Genomic DNA, 19397 nt, shown 5'->3' with positions numbered 1-19397 from the left:
ATTTCTTACTCCTGCAGGTTACTCTGCTCTCATGAACTGCTTCTTCTGCGATACACCGGCATGACAATCGCCCGACACGTCCGTATCCTTGCGGCCGATTATAGATGGATTCTTCAATGGATTGATGATGGCCGGGCTTAGTCTTGCTGTTTCGGAGGTGTTCGTAAGCCTAGAGGTGACAATGTCTAGACATTTCTCGGAGTTAAGATTCATTGTCGAGAGGTTGAAGTGGTGCCCATTGGAAATCGAACGAATACCTCAGTGGACGACAAGGCGTACGAGCGACTGGAAGCCCCATCCATGTCCCCAGCCAGCCCCATGCCCCACTTGTATCTCTCAATTCGAGATTTACGGAGTACTGTACCATTTTGTCGGGTATTCGCCGGCTCCCTCGGGTGCCGTTTCCGGTGGAGAGTTCAGAGGCTTATCTCCATCCATGGTCGGCAGTGTCTAAAATGTTGTTGACGCTTAGAAATGACTTGTGACTGTTTAGTGCTCTTAAGTTGATGGTCATCGACGTTGCTGGTTGCAGCAAAACAAAGGTCGCACTCGCCAGTTTTGAGCAAGTCAAGATGGGTTCCACTGACAAGATAGAGACAAGGCTATTCATCAATGGCAAGGTATGTACTCGGGATTTTCACACATTGCAGATGGCCGTAATGATATTGGCATAGTTTGTTGAGTCGTCAGATGGAAAAACGTTCCCTATAAGATCACCAACCTCAAGGGAAGTTGTCGCTGAGGGTAAATCACCGACATCGGCGCACAAAGGAAATGATATCCAATGCTAATCTTTGCCCTTTAGTGCATGAGGCTAGCGAAAAGGACACTGATGCGGCTGTAGCCGCCGCCAAAGCAGCCTTTCCAGCATGGTCTGCACTCTCTCCTGCCGACAGAGGCATGTATTTCAAAAGACTGGCAGCCCTGTTGGTCGAAAGCGGCGAGGAGTTCTCTCGCTTAGAGGCCCTTTCGATGGGTCGGCCAGTATCAACGTATTTCGACAACCAAGCCGCCGCAAGCACGTTTGAGCACTATGCAGAGGCCGGGTACGAGGCGCAGGGCGTCAGCAGCTTGAACACCCCGGGTTTTGTCAACATGACATTCAAACAACCGTATGGAGTTGTCGCCGCAATCATCCCTTGGAACGTCCCGCTTGTGTTCTTCGCAAACAAGGTTGCTCCGGCTCTTGCAGCGGGCAATACTGTTGTTTTGAAGAGCAGCGAGAAAGCGCCATTGACGGTATGTAGGTCCGTCAGCCAATGCCCGCACGACCGCCAAGTGACGTGCAGGCAGAAGAGTCCAATCTGGTACAGAGACACCTTGCTGACAATTGCCTTGTTCAGTCTGCCAAAGCCGCAACTCTGATCGAGAAGGCCGGGTTCCCTCCAGGAGTGATCAACGTCATATCCGGACACGGTCAGACGTCGGGGGCCATATTATCTTCGCACATGGACGTCCGGGCCCTGAGTTTCACTGGCTCGTGTCGAACTGGCCGGCTCATCCAGGCAGCGGCAGCAAAGTCCAACCTCAAGCATGTGGTCCTCGAGCTGGGGGGGAAGTCGCCGGCTATCATATTTGATGATTGTGACCTTGAAGATGCCGTCAACGAGACCAAGCATAGCATTCAATTCAACAGTGGCCAAGTTTGCATGGCAAACAGCAGAATATATGTCCAAGACACACTTGCCAATAAATTTGTGGAGGCGTTCAAGGAACAGTTTGCCAAAGTCACCCCGGGCGATCCGTTGGATGCCAACACCAATCATGGCCCGCAGGCCGATTCTGTCCAATATGACACGGTCCACAAATATATCGCAGCTGGAAAGTCGAGTGGGAAACTTGCCCTCGGTGGCACACAGGATGTGCCTGGTCTTCCGGAGCCCACTCAACACGGTTATTTTGTACCACCAACAGTCTTTTTGCATACGCCGGAAGATGCCGTGGTAATGAAAGAGGAAATATTCGGACCCGTCGTGAATATCAATACCTTCAAAACTGAGGAGGAGGCGATCGCCAAAGCCAATGACAGCGAGTTTGGACTATACGCCGCTGTATATACCAAGGATATCAACCGGGCTATGAGGTTTGCCAAGGCATTGGAAGCAGGCACAGTCGCCGTCAACTGCACAAGTCCAACGACAGCAAGAGACATGCCATTCGGCGGCTTCAAGAGCAGTGGTGTGGGTAGGGAAGGCTTCGGGCACAGTCTGAACAACTTCCTGGAGACTAAAACGGTGCTGATCAAGGTCAAGTGATGCCACATTCACTGGTTCGTCCTTGGTGCTTCCTGCTGCAAATTGGCTAGACATAGATATCTCTTTCGGCATAGGGTAAGATGAATTGTGGGACAGGGATAGATCTAGAACTTGCCCATGGAACCATTCACTACTTTGGAAGTTCGGAAACATGTGGTCTGCTGTGATATGGAAAGATTGTTCTGTTGTCTTTAATATTTGAGACTGTACGCCCAAACCCTTCATTTGCTCAGCAAGTTCGAATAAGGCGAGAGAGTGGACGTAAGTCAGTACAGACGCCATCGGATTGACTCGTATGGCTTTTGTTCTCGGCTAAGGGGCGAATGAACGTGTCGACATGCCCCTTGTAGCATAATAGACGACTGATGACCGCGAGTCCGAGATATCATTGTAGACGAGGGATCTATAATCCTGACTCTGTAAAGTCTCTCGCTATCAGACGGGAGCCTGAGTATGGCATGACCCATCTTCTCATGCGTTGCACGGGAATTTCAGATTACATCATCCAAAACTCTTGCTCTGGATGTGCTCGCGAAATTGTTGAGATTTATCTCGCTGAAGTTGATGTTGCGTGATTCATTCGAAGAACTGTCGGCATGGATGCAGATCTATCCGACTCTGTACTCAGTTGTGGTAAACGCAGTTCATCGTGGTACATGTGGACTACCACATCTCTCCCAATTTCATTTTCAGCAACTCGTCGTTTGGCCAAGAACGAGGCGTGCAGGCAGATGCTATCTTCACTCTTTTCAGCAGTTTCCCAATGTCTTCAAGGTCACCTTGGTGAGGCACATAGACGATGGTAATATCAGCATATTCCGATAATTTTTCTTGCGAGTGATTGAGATCTGATATCGGATTAAAGGCCTGTCATTTTGCACCGTGGTATGTCTGATCATTGGCTGCCTCATGGTCAGATGCAGTTCCTTTCCTGTTAGCATGCCAACAGTTTTTAGGTCTGTATCCGTCGCACCGAAAAGAGATCCTATCCATAGAGCAACCCCTGACAGAGGCCCCAGAGGCAGGATCAGACGAAATCAGCGAACGTAGCACCCAAGAGCAGTTGATTGTTGTCCTGGATATCTGCCTGAACACCGAGAGTTGGCGAGACAAAAAGAAAAAGGGAGGTCGTGGCGGTTCTGAGCCTAGGGCTCACACTGCTTTTGGAGCCTCACAGGCCATATGTGCTGATAAAAGATAGTTCGGATCCCCCGACGGCTTGAGCCGATAAACAATAAGGTCTGTTGCAGTCTTGCAGAGACAGAAAATGGATGATGTCAAGCTTCAGCTCTCTATCTCTTGCGTAGAGCCGCCAGTTGCCGTTGGCACTGGGAGCAGGATCGAGACCGAGACAGGAAAGAGAGTAGGTTCATCAGAACTGAAGAAGTGGGCTCGAGACTCTTATTTTTGTTATCTCTAGCGCGCTTGCGCGAAAAATGTCCATATGTCTGCCAGCAAGGCTCTCCAATCTGAAATGATCACTGCGCAAAGTCAGGAGCAGATGGAAGTGACGCCGAAGTAGATTTTTATCCTCCGTCGTTGATTGAAGTCCAAGAAGTTATTCGTACATTTCCGAGCTCTCTGCGGCTGTCTCCAAATTTGGTCGCGATTCTCGCGACCGTTGGTGCTTGTCGAGTATTTCCCGAAGCTGGGACTCTGCACTCATGGCGCGGCTGGTATGTCCATGAACCCAGGGCACGAAATTGTGCAACTCCATTCTAGGAATTAACGACTGCAATCTCTCCCGCAGAGTCATGGGTGGGGGCGGACAAGGAGGGACGGGTCCCTCAAATAGTCCGCTGTCGTCATAACTGTACAGTGGATAGTGGCGACCGCCTTCTGAAACGACAGGAGGGTCAGATATCATGACTGCATTTGCTCCGGCGGACAGGTACGTCTCTGACACCACGGCATCGGTTGCCCTGGACGGCGTTTCTTCTACCTCATTTTCCGCTACGGAGCTCTGAAGTAAGCGGCGAGACGAGCGTGACAGTCCAGGCAGCGCAAGGCGCTCGTGGTCTTCCACAACTGGCGGCACATCCGGTAGAATTGGTGGCGCCGAATTATGGCGAATTGAGCCTGTCCCCGGCCTCGAGGGCACGGCGCCCAAGGTCTCACTTCTCATGCGCCTGGTTCGTGGGACAGCTTGTAGTCTCTCAAGCAAGCCATATGCGAAGGAGCCAGTGTGACTTCCGTCGACGAGACTTGCATCTTCCCGGAGGATAAGAACATCATCTGCTGCGGCGGCCAGGCGTTCGTTACTTGCGCTTGCCTCAGCCACGGCCTGTAAAGGGCTGCTCATGGCCCTGATCTCGCCTTGGGGAGGCAAGTGACTGTCATGCTGGTCTGCCAACACCAGTCTGCTCCTCCCGAGTATTTCAGATATCGCATTGATGTCTTCTTCAATGTCCTCTTCGATTGCAGTCAAGATGCCTCGAAAGCTGAATTCGTGGACAGGGGGCAACTCGTTGTTCATGACGCCGCGTTTGGGCCTCGGCCTTGGTGGGCGGATCTGGAGAGAGGCATCGTCGGAATGGACACGAACGAGAACGGGTTGAGAAAGGTTAGTTGTAGTCGAGCGACCACCGACGGACGGGGTCTGAGCGTGCCTGGTTAGGCTGGAGCGGGATGCATTGAGCTGGTGGAAGTGAAGGGCGGCCGGTCGAGGGGAAACATTGCTGTGGTCACTTCGCAGGTAGCTGGAAGATGGCGGGAGAGACCTTGATCCATGGTGCGAAGGCGCAGGCGCGGAAAGGAATGCCCATTGCCCTCTAAAGCGGCCCGACGACGTGTCTGCTCGAGCATCCATGCTTTTTCCGGATTTCAAGACAAACAACGCATCAGAGAGACCGTCATGCCATCAGATAAACCAACCTTCAGGAATGCGGCGAGGGTATAGAGTTCAGCAACGAGGGAAGATGCTTTGTGACGGGGACTCGCATTGAGGTTGCAACCCAAAGGGCAAGGGCAAGGGTTCGTGGCACGTAAGATATGGAGTCGAGCCAACGATGAGGCCAGAGCCCAACTACGTGCATGCCGACAGGTGCAGAGCACGATATTGGAGGAGAAATAGATGAGGTGATGGTGGTGATGATGGTGAAGGAGGAGCAGCGCACTGCAGGGCGGGCAGCTGGGCGGTTGGGATTTGATGAGCCTGCGTGGCTGCGTTTCATTTGGTGGGGGAAGTGCCCAGCAATCCCCCCCCAAAGTGCGGACCACCTTTGTCGTCTCTTCTCAACCTGCCACTGTCTCTGTTTTCTACGAGGTACGAGGGACGCGTGTCTGTACGGGTACCGGCTCGTTAGCTACTCCTATTCACTCTCCAATCTATCCTGCTCTGATGCACACGCAGATACTGAAGACGATGCCCACGGAGACGTGAACCCCAGGCGCAGCCAGAGCCGCTGACGGCATCAGGGCTTTGCCTTGACTTGACGCAATTGTCAAGCCAGCGTCATGCTATGGAGAATATCCTACGAGAGACGCCTGTGCTACGGGATCGGCCCTTGCCTTGCCTCTCCTCCGCTCACCTCGCACCATGGCATTCGAGTGTCTCAGTGCCACCACCATCACACCTAGGTAGCGGGTGGCAGAAGAAGAACCGATGGTGCCGACGAAGATGAAGCTGACATCGCCGGCACCGACGAAGAAGGAAGCTCTTTCCAGGCCGGAAAGCACCCGAGACAAGAGACAGGAGAGAAGAGAAGGGAATGGATGGAAGTTCTACCCAGGAAACAGAAGCCTACCTACCTAGGAGAATCATCGAGTGCGTCAAGGCACAGATTCTAACCCAACCTATGATGCTGTACATACAGTACCCAGTACTCCCTGGGGACCTCTCGCTCTATACCATCTTAGATTATCTGACAAGCACTGATACATTCATTGACAGCTTCAGCAACAAGCTTGTCAAATCGGCCAGGACTGAGGAGCCACGTGTAGATCGATCGCCGGATCAGGCTGCGCAGAAGACGCGAGAGAAGGACAAACATTTCTCCAAACATTTCTCACAAAGCTCCCCATTGGCATCACCACCACCCTGCAGCAAATCGTCCTACTCCATCGCCTAGCAGCTCCTACAGCCGCCTTTTCCCTTTCGCAACCACCTTCCTGCAGCTTTCCCTCCCGGCTCGTGCTGCCTCGCTGCTCTCCAAGGTTTGCCTGGTCACACCTGCCCTTCGATTCGGTGACGTGCTACAAGCTTTCTGCAAGCTGCAGGCTAACCTATGGCTCTACCTATGGCTGCCTATGACGGCCATGGCTCTTTTGTCGTCACCAGCGCCTTCCGCAAGCTCCAACGGCTCGACGGCTGGAGCACTCTGAGCACTTCAGCAGTGGTACCGAGTACAAGAGCTCCAAAGCTCTCTTCCCACCTTGCTGCCATATCTCCTCCTCTGCCATTTGGTCCTTTCCCTGCAGAGCTAACCGTGACAGTGCAAGCAAAATGTATTTCCGTTGGGCTCTGCTGGCTGCGCTCCCTTCTCTTGCAGCCTCGTCGCCCACTCCCCGCCAACGCGAACGACGCCAGACCAGCACAAACTCGTCGTCGGACCTTCTTACTGACATTTCCATCGTCCAGCAATACTGGGGCCAGATCACTCCATACGCGGACAATGCTGAGGACTACTTTGGCGTGAGCGATGTTGGCTTGCCAGATGGATGTCAAGTCGAGCAAGCTCATCTCCTGCAACGCCACGGTGCTCGCTTCCCCGGCGGTACCTTTGACGACGGGCCAAACGATGCGAACTTTGCCGCCAAGGTCATGAACTGGACTCAAACCAAGTCTTCCTCCCAGTTTACTGGCCCGCTCGGCTTTTTGAATTCATACCGCTATGAGCTTGCGCGAGACTATCTCACTGGAATTGGTGCTTCCCAGTCTTTCATGGCCGGTGTCACTTTCTGGAACCGGTATGGGCGCACGCTTTACAATGCTACCCAGGGACAAGTGGCGTACAACGCGACCTACGGCAATGGTACCAACCGACCCAAACTGACGCTGAGGACAACGGGACAGTCCCGCATCGAGAACACCCAGATCAGTTGGGCACTGGGATTCTTCGGCCCCAGCTACCAGTTCACTCCGGATCCGTCCCTGGCCAATTTCTCCAACCCTTTCAATGTCGTGATCGTCCCAGAGGGCGGAACCGAAAACAATACCCTGGCATCCTACGACTCGTGCTTCAATGATAACAACCCAGTCACCGGGTACTTGGGAGATCTCGATTTGTTAAGTTACCTGCCACTCTACCTGTCTAGCGCCCAAAGCCGGCTTTCTCAATACGTTCCAAGTGGGTTTAATCTTACTATAAACGACACATATGCCATGCAGTATGTCATTCGCCCCGTTGTGTTTTACACCACTCAGCTGACGAGGAACTAGGAGCATCTGTGCGTACGAGTCCAACTATCTGGGCCGGTCCGACTTCTGCACCTTGTTCACGGAGGACGAATGGTCCGGGTTCGAGAGCACCCTGGACATCGAGTACTTCTACGATTACTCATACGGCAACCCGACGGGACGAGCCCAGGGTATCGGGTACCTGCAAGAACTCCTAGCGAGGCTGCAGAGCCAGTACATCACGGTGTCCAACTCGAGCGTCAACAGCAGCTTGACCAACAACTCGCGCTCATTCCCGCTGGGGCAGAAATTCTACGCCGACTTCTCGCACGACGACATCATCATCTCAGTGCTCACGGCCGCCTCGCTCGACTACCTCCGCGACCCGCCCTCCCTCACGCAGTACCCGCCAGACCCGAACCGGCACTTCATCCTGTCGCACCTGACGCCCTTCTCCGCGCGGCTGGTGACAGAAGTGATTGGGTGCGGCTCGGGCAAACCCGTGCCTAAGAACTCGTCGCAGACGCAGTACTACCCGACGCAGTACGGGTACAGCGCGAGCGACGCGACGCACAAGTTCATCCGCATGCGGCTGAACAACGGCATCCTGCCGCTGTCCACCATCCGCGGCGGGTATTGCGGCAACCGCAGCGATGGCATGTGTCCGCTGAGCTCGTTTCTGAAGAGCCAGGCCAGCGCGTACGACGCTAGCAACTACGACTACGTCTGCTTCGCCAACTACACCATCGACTACCCCAACAATGGGACAGACTACGACGGGACCCTCTTCAGTGGGAATGCCAGGCAGAGACGGGGAACATTGAGGCAATGGTGATCACGCCCGTGCCTCGCCCCATGGCTAGTTTTTAATGCATAGTAAGTCCGTAATGGCAGGAATGTACATATGCTCTCGCGAGAGATATATATATATATATATGTATGCTCCAACGACGATAATGAAAAGGTTCACATCGCCCGGATAGCGAAGGGATAGCAGATGCATGCGTCCGTTGAGGTATGTCTATTGCTACAGCATATCCGGTGTAATAACATTACTCTGCAACCCATCAATCAAGACCTCCCTCATCGTCTGCGCGCTCTTGACCCGAATGTCGACGAAACTCTGTGGGCTGTAGAATGCCGTGTGGCAGGTGAGGACCATCCTGCCGAGCAGCCATTCTTCCTTTTCGCGGTACGCTTTTATGAGTGGGTGGACATTGTGCTCGGGGATGGGTTCCTCGGGGAGGACGTCGAGGCCCGCGCCGGCGAGGATGCCTTCCCTCAGTGCGCGCTCCACGGCGTCGAGCTGCAGCACCTCGCCGCGCGCCGTGTTCACGAGCACGGAGCCGCGCGGCATCAGCTTGACCAGGTCCCAGCCGATCATGCCGCGTGTCTCACGCGTGCACGCACAGTGGATGCTGAGGTTTGTGCTCCTGCGAAACAGCTCGGTGATGTCCTTTGTGCGCTCGATGCCCAGGGCCTTGTCGACGCCGTTGGGCAGGTACGGGTCGTAGAACAGGACGTTCCAGCCAAATGCCTTTGCGCGGAGACACGCGGCGGTCCCGATTCTCCCAAGCCCCAAGATGCCGAATGTAGCCTGTTGGATGCGCGAGACGAGTGGAGTGTCGATGTACATCCACGGGTAGACGTAGGGTTGGCGCTGGCGGTCATGGTGCAAGAGGACCCCCCGCCGCAGAGAGAGCGCGAGAGACAGTGCGTGGTCTGCTATTTCGGCTGTGCCGTAGTCTACGCAGGTCACCCCGTGTCACAGAGTGAGTGAGCGAGCTCCCCATCAAGTCGCGTCAGGGGGTGGGACGGGGAGACAACATGAGACGAAAGACGCAGAGGGAAAAGCCGAACCTGGCACGTTGCACACTGTGACTCTCTTCTTCGCCAGCGCGACTCGGTCTAGGCGATCATACCCGACGCCCATTCTGACTATCCTATCAACAATTGAACCGCCCGTGTAAGCTCCCAACCCATTTACGACATTGAGATATTCGCACTACTGACAAGGGGAATGGTAAATAGATACTCACACTTTCAGCTTTGGGAACAACTCGACGTCCTCAGCCGTGAACCCCATCTTAAGGACCATGATTCCATCGACTTGGTCTCGTAAGTCCTTGGGGATAGAGGACCATGGTTTTGGAAGAGGTGTGCCGGTCGGGAACAGGTGGGTTGAGACATAGTTCAACTTATAGGGATGCGGTGGGTTTGCCGTGAAGATTTCCTGTTCCACAACATCATCCTAAAATTGATGGTATCAGTTGAAACATCGTTCGAGAGGCGCACAGAAGGGTTGTTTGGTAAGGATAGAGCGTACGGGGTAGACACCGTCTGCTTGGATGATTGTATATGTAGGGACCTCGGTTGTCTGGATTGGTATTACTTGAGGCCCTTGGGCAGTGGTTGCGCCGTTTAGATGAGATATAGTCTCCGCCATTATTACCGTATGGCTGTTCTTGAAGCTTCTCGAGAGAAAATAAACGGTAGATTGGGAAGAGTGCAGCCTCGAGCTATCAGGAGTACGTATTTGCGAAAATAGGTGTGAATATCCTCGAGTGTTTGACTTGGGTGAGGGGAACAATCGTCGTACGAAAGGAGTTGGACGGGCAATAAGCCGGCAAAAGAATCCGATACCGGACAATGGCCGTGTGCATAGAGACAAAGCGGATATGCTTCCTTCCGTCTCTTCTCTGCCGTTAAAAGTTGTTCGTGTTGGTACAGTGCTTTGGAAAGTACGGCGTACCATATCACGGCCAAATTCTGGCTGGAAGCAATCACTTACTCGGGAAACAGACAAGCAGACCGGATGATCGTGCTGACCTCGTTTTTCTCGCAAGGAGTTGCGAATTTACCATAAAAACTCCAGACGCACAAGGCTGCGGACACGCAGCGTAGCGATAGCTGTCGTCAAGCTACTGGAGCCTTATTCTCGTCTTGTGCGAGCAGACCGGCGAGTAGCAGCTGTCACTTGCTCGACCAGGGCCATGGTTTTCGGTGTCCGACAGTTTCGTGGGTCAGGTTCATGTCTCGACGGGCGCAAAGGAGAGGGTGGACTTATCCACTGCCATGGGCTGGCTGGTGATCCAGGTTTGTAAGATCTGGATCCCTGCAACTAGGGCGGTCATATTCGAGATATTGTCAGCGGAACTGAAACGACAGAAACCTGAAACTGAACTGCTTGGCTTGTTGGATCTTCAGCATCGTCTATCGTGGACATGCTCTTCCGTATATAGCTGCGACTAGCTTCGTGTGCTTCACCGTTGTCGAACCGAGGTATTTTCACCCTTTGGACCAGCTCAAGCATCCCTGTGGTGCCTCAAGACGGAGTAATGACTAAACAACATCCATGACATCTCATCTGCCCGAGCTTGCCATTGTCAAAAACTAATTTATTAGAAGAACCTCTATCAATCACGTCCGTCCCAGCTTTCTCAAGCCGAAACATCCCACTCTACCATCATCACAAAGCTGGTCACCACCGTATGAGATTGAGGGAAGATGGCTCCAACGTACAAGACGGTGGTTCTCGCCAAACGACCGAAAGACAACATTGTCCCAGGTGAGACATTCAGACTCGTCACCAACAACCCGACTCCTTCCGCCGCCGATCTCAAGGATGGAGAGGTCCTGTTCGAGACCAACTATCTCAGCATCGACCCGGCGATGCGCGGCTGGCTCAACGATACCAGATCATATATTCCACCCGTGAAGATTGGGGAAGTCATGCGAGGCGGTTGTATCGGGACAGTCGAGGCTAGCAAGAACCCCCAGTTCCCCGTTGGGAGTTTTGCAACGGCCACGGCGGGATGGACCGAATACAAGATTTGCAGAGGCAACGAGTTGCAGAGGGTGGTTGTCCCTAGAGGTGGAAAGCTGACCGATGGGTTGAGTGTGCTCGGTACGAAATCAGTCGAGAAGACTTCTGCGGTATGGAGCTTGGCTAACACTAGGGTCTTCCAGGAATGACTGGATTGACAGCCTATTTCGGCATCATTGACGTCGGCAAGGTCAAAGCGGGAGACTTTGTCGTTGTCTCGGGCGCTGCAGGTGCAACGGGCAGTGTTGTCGGTCAGATCGCCAAACTCAAGGGTGCAACTGTCTTGGGCATTGCTGGTAGTGAGGACAAGTGCCGATGGCTAAAAGAGGAGTTGGGCTTTGATGATGCCTTGAACTACAAAGACAGGGACTTCTTCAAGAAGTTCAGGGCTGCCACGAAGGTACTTTCCCAGTGAAGCTTGATACGGTGTGAGAAATCGGAGTATGCTTACCTGAACCAGGATCTGATCGATGTTTACTTTGACAACGGTAAGTCATACTCATGTAACAGGTGGTTGACATCTACTCATCTCGCTTTTCTCAGTTGGAGGTGAGATCCTTGATATGGCGCTCTCGAGAGCAAAAAAACACGCTCGGTTTGTCATGTGTGGAGGTATGCAACCCAGTGATTCCTGCAAGTGAGATTTACTGATTGTCAAACAGGTATTAGCCAGTACAATTCCTCTAAACCCCAAGGACCAAAGGTTAGTGTTTCGACTCGTTGAGAACAAGCCCCTGTTAACAAACGATGCCCAGAACTATCTCATGATCGTTTCGATGCGCATACGGTAAGGCATGCAAGTTTTTCGCTTTCGGGTATCCGGACTGAACAACGCTGCAGCATGGAAGGGTTCATTGTCTTCGACTATGCAAAGGAATATCCACGAGCTCTGAGGGAGTTGGCGCAGTGGCTTTCCGAGGGCAAGATTAAGAGGAAAGAGACCATCGTCAAGGGTGGCTTGGACCAGGCAGAGAACGCACTGAGAGATTTGTACCAAGGGGTCAACACAGGTGAGCCTTTTCTTTCCTTGGAGTTGTTCTGTACAGAGTATTTATGGGCTAACGAAACCCAGGCAAGTTGTTGGTCGAGGTCAAACCTATCGACGACAAACTTCGAGCGTCTCTGTGAAATATATATAGCCTGGCTAATGGCGACCGGATGAGTCTGTCGCCGTCTCCTCAAAAATGGCACCAAAAGTTCTATATACCCACGCATGATCACGGCCTCGCCATCGACATGCACGGTGAGGTCAGTGCATGATGATAATCATGGTAATGATCTCCGTGCATATGCTGATCAACAACTGCTACTACTCCGCACTCACACCAGGATCTTGCATCCCGGCCAAACCAGGAATATGCTCCACCACGAGGTTTTGGATGTCACCTCAATGCGGGCACAACTGCCACCCATTAGTGACCCAGGTGCACAACTTCTCAAATCAAAAACAGTAGGTGGCCCATAGCGTGCGAGGTTGTATGAAACCTATCCACCTTCCTTGAGCTTGTCTTCCTTCGCCTTGTCGCTTGTTCCAATTCCTCTTGCTCTGTTAAGGGCTCTTGGCCCCAGTGCAGCATTGCCGTTATTACAAAAATGCTGTTTCTAGCATCTGTCTTTCTCCTTGCAGTTAATATTTCGTCCAATCTCTGTCTGGGACAAACAGCAACCACTGACTCGACCGCAAATGGCGCGACGTACATAAATCCAATCCTCAGCGCCGTGGGAGCAGATCCGTGCGTTGAACCTGTCTCAGGATCACAGGAGGCAGCAAGTGGACTAACTTAAGACCTCATCTCTGTTGTTTTTAGATGGGTCATTCGGTCCGAAAACTACTATTACATGACATACACGACCAACGACAATATCACCATTCTCCGGAGTAGTATCCTGACGTAAGTCCAAGAGCACACCGTCTTCGCCGTCTTGCTGTCTTCACTCCCTCATCCGAACTAATTTGATTTGGATTTTGGCATGGCCAGAGACTGGAACAACGCCGAGGTGAAGCCAGTCTTCACACCACCAAAGAACACGTCGTACAGCTACGACCTGTGGGCACCGGAGCTGCACTTCCTGGACGGGGCGTGGTACATCATCTTCACGGCGGACGTGGACGCGGACACCCCTTCGCCGGAGCAGGACATGTACTGCGACTTCAGCTGCCCGGCGGTGAACCACCGGATGTTCGTGCTGGCGTCGTCGACGGACGATCCGTGGACGAGCAACTACAACATGCGCGCCGAGCTGGATACGTACAACCAGTTCGCGATCGACGGGACGTATTTTGTGCACCCGGCGACGGGGGGACATTTGTACCACGTGTATTCGTGCTGGGAGGGGTCATACACGTCGTGGCCGTCGATGTTGTGCATCTCGCGCATGTCGGACCCGTGGACGGTCTCGAGTCCGCTATCATCTCGCGCCGTCATCTCGCGCCCCGACCAGCCGTGGGAAAAGACGCCGTACAACCGCACGATCAACCAGCGGCTGTCATCCAACGAAGGGCCCCAGCAGCTAATTAACCCGGCCACGGGCCAAATGTTCATCATCTACAGCGCCGCCCGCAGCGACAACAGGAACTACTGCCTCGGCATGCTGGAGCTAACAGGCACGAACCCGATGGACCCGGCAAGCTGGACAAAGCACACCGCCGGCTGCGTCTTTGCGCAAAATCCCGCCGAGGGAGTCTACGGCGTCGGCCATGCCAGTTTCACCACCAGCCCCGACGGATCCGAGAACTGGATCGTATACCACGGCATGCACGATTACATGGAAGGATGGACCGTGCGCACCATCCGCACACAGAAGTTCTCCTTCGACGAGCACGACGGCACCCCGGTGTTTCCTGCACCTGGCATCGGGCCCTACGCGGTTCCTGCCGGGCAGGGACAAGCCCAAGGCCAAGGGTCCCCGACGGCGCAGAGTCCTCGCTCCTCGAATCCAGCGCTAGTGTACTCGGAGCTCAGCTCCAGGGTGTCTGGATCTACGTGCATCACCGCCGCTGCGAGCAGCAGCTGCAGCAGCATTGACACCTCCCTTCCTTCTTTGCACAGCGTGGGCTGGGAGACTGCCTCGCCGCTGGGATGGCCAACGGCCACGATCAATGCTACTAGTACTTCGTATTAGCAATGGTGTTGCAAGACAGCGGGGGGTTAGAAGGGAAGGCAAGGCAGAGCTGGATTGTTGGCTCGGAGGAAGATCGAGGGCTTATTTGGTGGTGCTTCATTCTTCGCTTATGCTTCGCTTATCCTTCGGCTTGCGTGCTTCGCTTCCGGCAACTGCTACGACGTACTCTCAATTCAGCAGGATCTAATTAATTAACCGGATGCTTATTTAATACGGATGGGTCTCGGGGCAGCAATCGCAATCGCATTCGCAATCGTAATCACACTTGGATGGCCGGCGGGCTTTTGGACTTTGTATATTTTTACTTGTCGAGACGACATGGTAACAAAGGTAGCAAAGCAAAGGGGAGGATAAGGTCTTGGGGCCTCGCATCTATCTACCAAAGCCCCTCAACCAGGCTTCTGATGGACTTAAGCAGCTCTTCACCCTGCGCGCTCTTTTCCTTTTGCTGGGGTATCAAGCCGCCCGTGGCCCTCGCGCAGATAATGTCCACTTGATCCTTGCCCACGCCCTTTTCCGTCAGGTTGGTCTTCAGGCCTAGGTCCTGCACCAGCGCCAAGATCCTGTCTCCGACGAGATCGCTGTCCTTGACGTTGTCTCCCGACCTCTTCTCTCCCCCGATGTAAGGTAAGATAGCCGCAATGTTCTCCGCGTTCTCGGCGCTCTGGCGCGCCTTGAGCTTGACGACGTGGCCGAGCGTCAAGCACGACGTGATCCCATGCGGGATGCCGTAGGGGGAGCCCAATGCGTACCCCAGGGAGTGCGACAGCCCTAGCCCGCCTTTGAGGCTCTGGCCGACGAATCCTAGGCTCGCATAGGCGGCGAGAAGCAGGCCGGTGATCAAATCCTCGTCCTTCGGGTCCGCCTTGTACTTCGGCAACAGGCGGAATAGTTCGGTAATGGCATTCAGCGCGACCATTCGGCAGGGGATCCACGTCGTGGCCGGGTGATACTGGCTTTCGACGGCGTGGTCCATCGCTCGAAGGCCCGTAGACAACATCAGGTGTGGAGGGGTATAGATGACGAATTTCGGATCATAAAAGATATACGCCGGGTACGTGTTTGGATGGTTGATCCCGGTCTTTGTGCCGTCTGCTTGCGTATATCCCGCAATGGCGGTGCACTCGGCCGCTGACAGCGTCGTCGGGATGGTGATGTGCAAAAGCCACTTCTGGGACGTCTCGTGTACGCGGTAAGAGATGGCTTTGGCGCTGTCGATCGGGGAGCCGCCGCCAACGGAAATGATGGTGTCGATTGTGCTGTCCTGTTTCACGATGGCGGTGGCCTCGTCGAGCTGTGCAATGGGGGCGTGCTCTTTGATGTTGCTGAATGTGCCCGCATGGTGTTTCTCGGTCAGAAGCTCCTCGAGAGATTTGATAAGCGGAGTCTTGTTGGCGAGCGAATTGCCTGTGATGATGAAGGCCTTGGATGACTCTGTGGGCAGCGCCGATAGGATGTGCTTCTTCACCACATCCGGGCCATAGTAGAGTGCCTTGAGGTTGTTGGGCTTGTAGAGTCCTTGCAGAGGATGGAGGGAGGAGTCCATTCTGATGGTGCGTGTGGCGGGTTGACTACTCAGGTTGGATATGTGGGCGGGTGAAATGTGGGCTTTTGTCTGTAGCGCGCGGAGCATCAGAAGCACCGACGGGGGATTCCGCAGAGACTCAAGGAAAGGATGTATTTTGTTTAGCAGCACTATCAAGTCCTCAGTAAAGCCCGACTGTCAGCAATGGCACATGTTGGACATGGTGGTGATGCTGAGGGTTGAATATACAGGAGCCGAGTTTGTCATCATCCCCACAGTCAGCCAATCATGGTGCCCCTCCGCCCCGCACAAGGCTGAATATCAGGGTCGCCGAGCTCGCCGCCTACTCCCCGAAGCATTCGGCCTCGGTAAGAGTATTATGATTATGAAATTCACGGCTATGTAGCCGCTCCAGTAGGAGCCCTGCTACTCACAAGCACATTACCCCCTTACCTGTGAGCTGAACTATCCTTTCGAATCATCCAAATGCGCCCCCATACTTCTCCAGAACCACCGGCTGCCATGCGGTTGCAACGTGTCGCCGTACGCGAACATCCCCAAGATCGGAACCATTTGCTCCCAACTTATGAGGCCCATCATGCTCGCTTGTCTCGCAAAGAGGGTGTTGAACAACATGCGCGACGCATCTTCATCTTCTGCGCCGATATGGAACCCACTTCGGCTCTTGTGAGACAGGTTCTCGTCGAATCCGCTATCGATTCTTTGCAAACTCAGCTGTGCCTTCGCTGTGAGCATGCCCCTTGATTTCTGGCCTCCTCCTCTCCTGCCAACGTTGCCATTGAGAACACTCTGCCACTCTGCTATCGCTCCCACAAACAGGCACCATAGATGCGCATTTGCGTAAGCCTCCAGCTCCTGGGGACTGCCCACTCGAAACGCGGCGTTAAGGGCATCGTAAAGAAGCGTCTCGCGCGATGCTGCGGGGTCATAGAAGTTCTGCCCATTAATCCACATGTCAAAGAGTCCAAGCACGCGCATAAGGTAGAGTGCCGCCATCGCCATTGCGGCTTCTGTCAGGCGACTACATTCGGATTGGCACGCGAGACCTGGTCCCTGCAAAATGGAAGCGGCATTGGGCTCGGAGAGAGCCTCACTCAAAGTGATCGAAGTACCCTTGACCTTATCACAATAGAAATTCGTGAAGAATCCCTCGTCGATATACGCATGGGATGCAACCCAGAAGAATATCGCCGTGGTATTGGTGCCGGGATTCTCCGCTTGGGCAATCAATTTTTCCAGTGCGATGGCCTGTCGTCGACGGATGAAGAGGCTTCGAAGAGGCTCCGTCGACACCGAGAAATCTAAAAGTGTGCTTGTAACTGCGGCATCTGTTGCATCTGGGATGGTCTCCTTCCCCACGAGCAGGTAGACATATGGATCGACTCCGGTCCACATCGCCTGATATATATTTGGTCCAAACGTCTCGTATTCAAATATCGGTTTCCCGCGGTGCGTCGAGCTTAGATGAATGTCGACAAACATTGCCAACATGAAGAAGTGCGGAGTTACAGCCTCCGGATCCTCGTGCATCAATTTCCTCAGCATTCGTCCATGTATAAGTGCAGCATCGAGATTTCTCGCCGAGGCTTCAGCGTAGAAGTGCCAGAAGACTTGTTGAAGAAGGGTGATCTGGGCGAGCCGACTTCGGTGGGTAGGATCACTTCGGAGTATGCTCTGCCTGAGCATTTTAGAGCTGGTGTTTCTTAGTTCCAGGCTGTACTTCATGTAACCACTGTCTTTGATACCGCAAGCAACCATCATGGCCAAGTATGTGCTTAGACAAGCGAGTGCGGTGCATTGATCATGCAGTCCTTGGACGATGTGTTTCCAGGATTGGACTGCCGCTGGGGTCGAGATCCAGCCCATGGGTGACTTCGTGACATCCGAACGAGTCGAAGGGAAGCGGGCTGCTTCGCGGAAGTAAGGCGAGTAGTAGAGCGTAGGCAGCTGAATGTCTCGGATGAAGGTGATGACCTCGTTGACGCGCGGCGTGATGGAGAAGGAGAAACAAGAGAAAGGGTCAGAGTTGCCTTGACGAATAAGTGTCAGCGGACTGGGAATATCGGAAGAAGCAGTTGCATCAGCTGCGTCAGAAGCAACGCTCGCGTCCGGCTCTCCTTGTACCTGATCGCCAGCAACGCGATGGTGGCTTTGGGAATCAATGCTGAAGACAGTTCGTCGTAAGCATCTCTGGAGAGAGTGCCAAAACTCGTTCACCAAGAGCAACTCACGTTGTACCCGGCAACCGGATGGACGCCTGCAACTGATTGTTATCATGTTTCCTTTTCCATTTGCGATAGTTTCGCTGGACGTGGCCGAAGACTCTCTTCCTGTGTGGCAAAGCCTTCCTGCTTTTCTGATCGTGATTGATCCATAAGAGATCACCCGTGTAGGCGGGTGGCTGTTGCACCTGAGAGTTGTTCGCAACCATATTGGACTTGTCGCACCAGCAGGAATAGGGGGTGGATGAGGGGCGATATTCGTCGAGCGGCTCGAGACGCAACCTAATAAGACTTCTTACCTCTGCGCGAGCGTGGCCATCGTAGGGACGCACTCTTCCCGCGGGATAGAACCGGAAATCCCAGACCAGCATAAGTGATCCGTTCAGCATCGTTGAACGGTTGTCCATTCCTGAAACTGCAATAGGTATTTCCACCTTCGACGAACCACCAACGCGCACAACACCACCATGATTGTGCTAGACGAGCCACTCGCAGCAACCAGCCCTTAGCAAGGGATTCCTGACCGAATTTGGAAGTTGGCGAATGAGTCCCACACGAAAGGGAGGAGGAAGGCTATCATGTAAGCAGGCAAGAACTAGCAAGCTCGTCACAAAGCAGGCCGCTGTCCGGCCTTCGTCCGTCAGTTCTTGGTGTATGCAAGTTACGTAAGGGCCAGCATATCTGGATGGTGGGAATTCAACGGTTGGCTTGGTGTACCCAGCGCCATTGCAAGACTATCTAGGTCAGATCGAATGGACAAGCATCCTGTTAACCGAGCATTGACTGCAAAGGGAATGTGCCCATTCGGCTGGACCGTCTGGATATGTGACCTGAATCGTGGTGTGCGGAGAGTTGCTCGCTTTACCTGGCAACGTGCTTAGGTTGTCGGCTGCAGCTTGGACATCTGAGGGGCACAATGGTCAGTCTGCAATCCATCAGGCATAGACTCGCAGGAAAGGCTTAAGCAGGACAGTCTAGAGGCCGAAATTGAGACAAGCATGAGATATACGAGAGAGAAAATAAGAGGTATTATGATTGGCTGGTGATACAGATAATTATCCCTTCCTCAATGCACAATCCTGATGAC

The 19397-nt window shown here is 53.5% G+C and overlaps 9 protein-coding genes across 9 annotated transcripts; 4 read left to right on the top strand and 5 right to left on the bottom strand.

Annotated features, from left to right (window-relative positions):
- Positions 1-572: 572 nt before the first annotated feature.
- On the top strand, positions 573-2255 carry A1O5_01124 (uncharacterized protein; the record flags this gene model as incomplete). Its single annotated transcript, XM_007741743.1, has 4 exons — positions 573-620; positions 675-744; positions 806-1239; positions 1344-2255. 4 exons carry the CDS (start codon positions 573-575, stop codon positions 2253-2255), a joined length of 1464 nt encoding a protein of 487 aa, XP_007739933.1.
- A 1558-nt stretch (positions 2256-3813) lies between these two features.
- Positions 3814-5064, bottom strand: A1O5_01123 (uncharacterized protein; the record flags this gene model as incomplete). Its single annotated transcript, XM_007741742.1, has 1 exon — positions 3814-5064. The coding sequence occupies one exon, from the start codon at positions 5062-5064 to the stop codon at positions 3814-3816; it is 1251 nt and encodes a 416-aa protein (XP_007739932.1).
- A 1635-nt stretch (positions 5065-6699) lies between these two features.
- A1O5_01122 (uncharacterized protein) lies at positions 6700-8428 on the top strand (the record flags this gene model as incomplete). Its single annotated transcript, XM_007741741.1, has 2 exons — positions 6700-7583; positions 7636-8428. The coding sequence occupies 2 exons, from the start codon at positions 6700-6702 to the stop codon at positions 8426-8428; spliced, it is 1677 nt and encodes a 558-aa protein (XP_007739931.1).
- A 192-nt stretch (positions 8429-8620) lies between these two features.
- A1O5_01121 (uncharacterized protein) lies at positions 8621-9526 on the bottom strand (the record flags this gene model as incomplete). Its single annotated transcript, XM_007741740.1, has 2 exons — positions 8621-9339; positions 9454-9526. The coding sequence occupies 2 exons, from the start codon at positions 9524-9526 to the stop codon at positions 8621-8623; spliced, it is 792 nt and encodes a 263-aa protein (XP_007739930.1).
- A 102-nt stretch (positions 9527-9628) lies between these two features.
- Positions 9629-10039, bottom strand: A1O5_01120 (uncharacterized protein; the record flags this gene model as incomplete). Its single annotated transcript, XM_007741739.1, has 2 exons — positions 9629-9844; positions 9920-10039. The coding sequence occupies 2 exons, from the start codon at positions 10037-10039 to the stop codon at positions 9629-9631; spliced, it is 336 nt and encodes a 111-aa protein (XP_007739929.1).
- Positions 10040-11100: 1061 nt separating this feature from the next.
- A1O5_01119 (uncharacterized protein) lies at positions 11101-12547 on the top strand (the record flags this gene model as incomplete). Its single annotated transcript, XM_007741738.1, has 8 exons — positions 11101-11500; positions 11563-11819; positions 11880-11907; positions 11963-12031; positions 12082-12122; positions 12175-12206; positions 12260-12429; positions 12492-12547. 8 exons carry the CDS (start codon positions 11101-11103, stop codon positions 12545-12547), a joined length of 1053 nt encoding a protein of 350 aa, XP_007739928.1.
- Positions 12548-13390: 843 nt separating this feature from the next.
- On the top strand, positions 13391-14542 carry A1O5_01118 (uncharacterized protein; the record flags this gene model as incomplete). Its single annotated transcript, XM_007741737.1, has 1 exon — positions 13391-14542. The coding sequence occupies one exon, from the start codon at positions 13391-13393 to the stop codon at positions 14540-14542; it is 1152 nt and encodes a 383-aa protein (XP_007739927.1).
- A 376-nt stretch (positions 14543-14918) lies between these two features.
- On the bottom strand, positions 14919-16088 carry A1O5_01117 (uncharacterized protein; the record flags this gene model as incomplete). Its single annotated transcript, XM_007741736.1, has 1 exon — positions 14919-16088. The coding sequence occupies one exon, from the start codon at positions 16086-16088 to the stop codon at positions 14919-14921; it is 1170 nt and encodes a 389-aa protein (XP_007739926.1).
- A 444-nt stretch (positions 16089-16532) lies between these two features.
- Positions 16533-17954, bottom strand: A1O5_01116 (uncharacterized protein; the record flags this gene model as incomplete). The annotated part of the gene is made up of 1 exon (XM_007741735.1): positions 16533-17954. One exon carries the CDS (start codon positions 17952-17954, stop codon positions 16533-16535), a length of 1422 nt encoding a protein of 473 aa, XP_007739925.1.
- Between the last annotated feature and the right edge of the window lie 1443 nt (positions 17955-19397).

Source organism: Cladophialophora psammophila (assembly GCF_000585535.1).
Source record: "Cladophialophora psammophila CBS 110553 chromosome Unknown aczJe-supercont1.1, whole genome shotgun sequence".
NCBI lineage: Eukaryota > Fungi > Ascomycota > Eurotiomycetes > Chaetothyriales > Herpotrichiellaceae > Cladophialophora > Cladophialophora psammophila.
The sequence above is the reverse complement of the archived record's forward strand: the minus strand, read 5'-3'. Positions and strand labels throughout refer to the sequence as shown.